Source organism: Neomonachus schauinslandi, chromosome 4 (genome assembly GCF_002201575.2).
Source record: "Neomonachus schauinslandi chromosome 4, ASM220157v2, whole genome shotgun sequence".
NCBI lineage: Eukaryota > Metazoa > Chordata > Mammalia > Carnivora > Phocidae > Neomonachus > Neomonachus schauinslandi.
Window position 1 is genome coordinate 36,277,623 of NC_058406.1, and position 6,000 is coordinate 36,283,622.

The following is a 6,000-nucleotide window of genomic DNA, read 5'->3' on the forward strand; positions in this document are numbered from 1 at the left end:
CCATAAGTGGTCCCAGGAGGGAGCGAGGAGGAGAAAGGGGTTGGTACTATGATGATTTTGCTCTCTGAGCTTGGTGGTTATTCAGTGCTTCCTTTCACTCTCAATGGGTACATCTGTGAGTTTCTTGGAGATTCCCTCACTGGAGTTTTGCCATGGTGATTCATGGGGCAAGGGAATTCTTGTCCTCAGAATTCCTTTCAAGCTGGTTCTGAAGCTCTCCCTCTTGCCAGTTCATTGGCCCATAGGGCACACTCGAGCACTCCTGACTTGTTTGGCCCTGTTGTTCTCCCCCCCAACTCCCTGTCCGTTCTGAATCACAGACTTTCCTCTCAGTCCTCCATTCCCCAAACTCCAGGGGGCACATGCCAGATCATCTAAGTGACCCAAGAAGCCCCTCTTTGCCTAACATGGTTGGGGGCCCTCCTCCATTCTCCACAGCCTTCTAGCATTCCAACAACTCTCTTTAAAGGATCTCTCAAAACTCTTAAGCCCTCTCTCTTCAGACCTTAGTCATTCCTTCTACATTCTTGATTTATATGGTAAGTGAAGAGTTGCAAAACTGGTTTCAGAAATCTCCCTAGCAAATCCTTTACTGGTAGATTAGCAGTTCACTTTATAATGAGGGTATTTGGCACTTGTTTAGTTCCTCTTCCCCTGGAACCTCAGCTGATCCTGAGGCAGAAAGAGTCTCACATTCTGTTACATACACCAATTACAAAATAACTTTAACCTAGAGATGATAATTACCAGGAATAAACACCAAAGAGGAAAAACATCAATATTTACAAACTAGATATGGACACTGAGTTCCCTCCCCTCATTCCCTTGTCCTCACAGGGACCAGCTGGGTGAGATGTCATACACCACAATGTGCATCAAGGAGTCACTCCGACTGGTGCCTCCAGTCCCATCTATTTCCAGAGAGCTCAGCAAGCCCATTACCTTCCCAGATGGGCGCTCTTTGCCTGCAGGTCTTTGCATTCTTTTCTTAAGCAGTTCCTAGAGACCTGGGGATCCTGGCCACCACAGTGACAAAGACTGGCTTTTTTCTCAACTCTTAGAAGAGTCAAAAGACAAATCTAAGGAAGTCTGGCTTAGGGTTGGGTGCCTATTAAGAACTCAGTGGGTAACTCTTTGATCAGATATGGTTTCCAGACTTTCCCAAAAGCACGTAGCCATTTGTAGAGAAGCTCTGCCCAGAACCTGGGTGGCCAGAATCCCAATCCAAGGTTTCTTCATTTGCAGGACATTGTTTCTAAAATAATCCTTATTTGGCTTAGTTTGAGACTGAGGTGAGACTTCATGGGAGATGAGCATCATTATCTATATCTAGAAGACCCAAGGTAGGGTCTTTGGCTTCATCATCGTAATATCACTCTTATAAGTATGCAGCACTTAATAGTTAACATAGAGCTTTCAAGCACATTATCTCATCTTCCCGCCCTTGAGACATGATCTTAACAGACACTTATATGGTGCTTCTCAGTTTACAGAGCACTTTCAAATACTTGTGGTGTAGCCAAAAACCCACTGGAGACCCCAATGTGCAGATGAGCAGAACTAAAACTTGCATAGAGGCCCCACATCTGGAGCCCAGTGCTCTTCAGAGCACAGGTCTCTGAGCAGAGCAAGTGGGAGGCAGAAGGGTGTCACGTGAGAGACACTTCACTTGTTTGCTTCAGTGTTCTGTTAACTCTTGCCCTTGGAAACAAGCTGACAGGATAGCTTGTAGCAAATACCAACAGCCTGTCACTGTGACTTTGTTGACAGATCCAGAATTAATTTACCAGAATTTTTTATGGTAATCAAACAATCTTCAAAATCTCTCTCCTCGTCTATTTTTAATCCCCAAACCATGTGGATATTTGCCAAAATTTCCTCCCTTCCACTTATGAACAGAACCGATAGAAACTTGTCATTGGACCTGCATGATGGAATTGTGGTTCTGTTCTTCTGGACCCAAATTATCTCTGGTGGGTGCTGTATTGTCCATTAACAGATATCATTCTTTTTTTTTTTTATTCTTATGTTAATCCCCATACATTACATCATTAGTTTTAGATGAAGTGTTCCATGATTCATTGTTTGTGCATAACACCCAGTGCTCCATGCAGAATGTGCCCTACTCAATACCCATCACCAGGCTAACCCATCCTCCCACCCCCCTCCCCTCTAGAACCCTGTTTGTTTTTCAGAGTCCATCGTCTCTCATGGTTCGTCTCCCCCTCCGATTTCCCCCCCTTCATTCTTCCCCTCCCGCTACCTTCTTCTTCTTCTTTTTTTTTTCTTAACATATATTGCATTATTTGTTTCAGAGGTACAGATCTGACATTCAACAGTCTTGCACAATTCACAGCGCTTACCAGAGCACATACCCTCCCCAGTGTCTATCACCCAGTCACCCCATCCTTCCCACCCCACCCCCCACTCCAGCAACCCTCAGTTTGTTTCCTACAATTAAGAATTCCTCATATCAGTGAGATCATATAATACATGTCTTTCTCTAACAGATATCATTCTGACATGATACCAACAGCTCCTTAAGATAGAATCAGGTATTAAATAAGTCATTGCTTTGAAAACTAAGGTGTCACTCAAGCCTCATCTTCCAATGGGTCCTTGACCGCTGACATCAGCTGCGACATACAGAACTCTGCCAGGAGCTAGATCACTCCCTTCAAGAAGAAAATTCTTGTTGAAAAGTGCTGTAACAGTAGCCCACAACTTGCTCTGTCTCCTGTAATCTCTTTTATTTCTTTCTTGTCACAGGAATTGCTGTGGTTCTCAGTATTTGGGGCCTTCACCATAACCCATCACCAACTTGGTGATCTGACAAGTTGATACCTGATGCTATGCTCACCACAAGTGTAGCTACCATCTGTCTGTTACATCACTATAACAGTATTATTGACTATATTCCTTATGCTGTGCCTTTTACTTCTGTGACTTATTCATTCCATAACTGGAAGCCTGTATCTCCCTCTCCCCTTCACCCACTTTGTCCAACCCCCCACAACCATCAGTTTGTTCTCGGTATTTATAGGTCTAATTCTGCTTCTTGTTTGTTTATGCACTTGATTTGCTTGTTTGTTTTTTTTAGATTTGACTTATGATTGGAATCATATAGTATTTGTCCTTTTCAGTCTAACTTATTTCACTTAGCATAATACCCTCTAGGTCCATCCATGTTGTCTCAAATGGCATGATCTCAACCTCTTTATGGCTCTGTAATATTCCATTCTATCCACCACATTTTCCTTATCCATTTATTTATTTTTTTTTTAATTATTTTTTAATTTTTATTTATTTATTTATTTGAGAGAGAGAATGAGATAGAGAGAGCATGAGAGGGGGGGAGGGTCAGAGGGAGAAGCAGACCCCCCGCTGAGCAGGAAGCCCGACGTGGGACTCGATCCTGGGACTCCAGGATCATGACCTGAGCCGAAGGCAGTCGCCTAACCAACTAAGCCACCCAGGCGCCCCCATTCATTTATTGATGGACACTTAGGTTGCTTCCATATCTTAGTTACTATAAGTAAATGCTGCAATAAACATAGGGATGCATATATCTTTTCAAATTAGTGTTTTCATTCTCTTTGGATAAATTAAGTGGGTGCATTCTTACCTCCAAAGTGAAAATAATATCACTGGCCCTAGCATTTCTGCTTTCTCCATACTTAGTCTGGGTAGCATACTAGTCCATTGGGAGGCCAAACAAGGGCTGCAGATCTAGAATTGCCCCGTCCAGTGTGGTAGCTATCCGTCACAAGTGGTTATTGAGCACTTAAAATGTGGCTAGTCGGAAATGAGACGTGCTGGAAATGTAAAATACACACTGGAATTTGAGGACATAGTACAAAAATGTGAAATATTTCCTTAATAATTATTTATATTGAGTACATGTTGGAATGATAATATTTTCTGCAAAATAAATTCTATTATTAAAATTACTTTCCCGTTTTAAAAATGTGACTGCGTGGGATGCCAAGGTGGCTCAGTCAGTTAAGTGTCAGGGTGCTGGGATCCAGTCCTGCATCAGACTCCCTTGCTCAGCGAGGAGCCTGCTTCTCCCTCTGCCTGCTGCTGCCCCTGCTTGTGCTCTCTCTCTCTCTGACAAATAAATTAAATAAAATAACAAAAATGTGGCTACCAGAATGTTGAAATTACATATGTGGCTCATTGTATATATCCGTTGACTAGTGCTAAGTAGTAGCTTAAGAAATGTGCTAATGGTGTTTTGGGGATGGTGGTGGGATTGCCCTGTCATTTTAGGTGTTTGACCCCTTGAGGTTCTCCCAGGAGAATTCTGATCAGAGACACCCCTACTACTTCTTACCATTCTCAGCTGGACCAAGGTAAGGACAATTTGAAGTTGTTGAAAATGCACAGAAATGTTTACTTGGAAACAGCACTCTCCCTTTGGTAACTCAGCTCTATATATTCTTCCATGGAGCCCCATCATCTCACCAGATTATGAGGTAGATATTGGTACCTATTTGAGCCCCCAAAAAGACCAGTTAGTTTCGCAAAGGACAAAGTCCTTCTCTGTCACATCCTATACAGCCATGCCTCAAAAAGTTATCCTACGATGCAAACTTGCTCGTAAGCCATGCAGCCCACCCCCAATGCAGGAGAAATGATTCTTTTTTTTTTTTTCCCCTTAGTTTCAGATTTATTGAGGTACAGTTGACATATGCAATTGTAAGATATTTAAAACGTATATCATGGTGATTCGCTATCTGCATACATTGTGAAAGGGTTTTTCCCCCTCTAGTTAATTACCACATCCTCCACCTCACCATTTTCTCTCTTTGTGTATGCCTGAGGACATTTAAGTTCTACTTTATTAGCAAATTTCAGTTGCACAATACAGTGTTACCAACTATAGTCACCATGTCTTACACTACATCCTCACAGGAGAAACAATTCTATAAGCAACTTCAAGTGCCACCTTCTTTAGGGACGGCATCACCTTACAGCCTCTCAGTTCATGTTCCTGCAGGGAATAATAGAAGTTCAAAAGTTTCCATGGCATTTACTGTGAAAATGCTGCTTTACCGTGAATAGTAGATTCATTATTCTAGCATCTTAACGAAAGAGTCAACAACAACTCCATTTCCTCAGGTATCTCTTTCTTTCCCTTGGTGTCTGCAGGAACTGTATCGGGCAGCATTTTGCCATGATTGAGCTAAAGGTGGCCATTGCCTTGATTCTACTCTGCTTCAAGGTGGCTCCAGACCCCACCAGACCTCTTGTCTTCTTGTACCAGATTGTCCTCAAAGCCAAGAACGGGGTCCACTTGCACCTAAAGAAACTCTCCTAACGTTATAGCCCATGGTACAGCAATCCTTCCATCCATACTATATATATATATATATATATATATATATATATATATATATATATAGTTTTAAAGTTAAATTACAGCTACTGGGCCAAGAAAATGAAGAGGAATCAAAATATGGTGGGAGGGGTAGGGGTAGGTGGGATGGGGGTCTCTGTGTAACTGCACATTATCTAAAACCATTTCTAGGTGATATCCTGTGTCACCTAGATCTGTTTCTGTATGATTTGGGGAGATTTTCCAATCATTTCTGTTTGATTCTGGTTGCTATTAATGCTATATACCAAGAATTTTGTTAGGTGACTTCCATATATTTTTGTTGCTTTTTAAAATAGTTTTTGGAATTACACAAGTAATAGGTGCATGTATGCTCACAGCAAAACATATCCAACATTCGAAAGGCATGTAGAGTAAAAAGTAAAAATCCCACTTCAAAGACCGTACACCTCTCTGCCCTGACCAATCCTACTCATTTTCCGAAAAACAGAATGGTTTGGTGTTCATTCTTTCAGAACTTTTCCTATACATGTTATATATACATATGTTGGTATGTATGTTTGTATTCTTACAGATGGGATCATATCCATATTATTCTTACTTTTTTTCACTTAATAAAAAATATATCTTATTCCTAATCATGGATTCATAATGTTCTA

At 41.5% G+C, this 6,000-nt stretch overlaps 1 protein-coding gene across 1 annotated transcript in view; it reads left to right on the forward strand.

Annotated features, from left to right (window-relative positions):
- The window catches only part of LOC110575026 (cytochrome P450 4X1), a 42,060-nt gene extending 36,737 nt beyond the window's left edge, over nt 1-5,323 (forward strand). Inside the window, 5 exon segments of the mRNA XM_021683881.1 lie at nt 838-971; nt 2,770-2,836; nt 3,359; nt 4,273-4,355; nt 5,155-5,323. Coding sequence (XP_021539556.1) covers nt 838-971; nt 2,770-2,836; nt 3,359; nt 4,273-4,355; nt 5,155-5,323 — 454 coding nt within the window.
- Nucleotides 5,324-6,000: the final 677 nt, after the last annotated feature.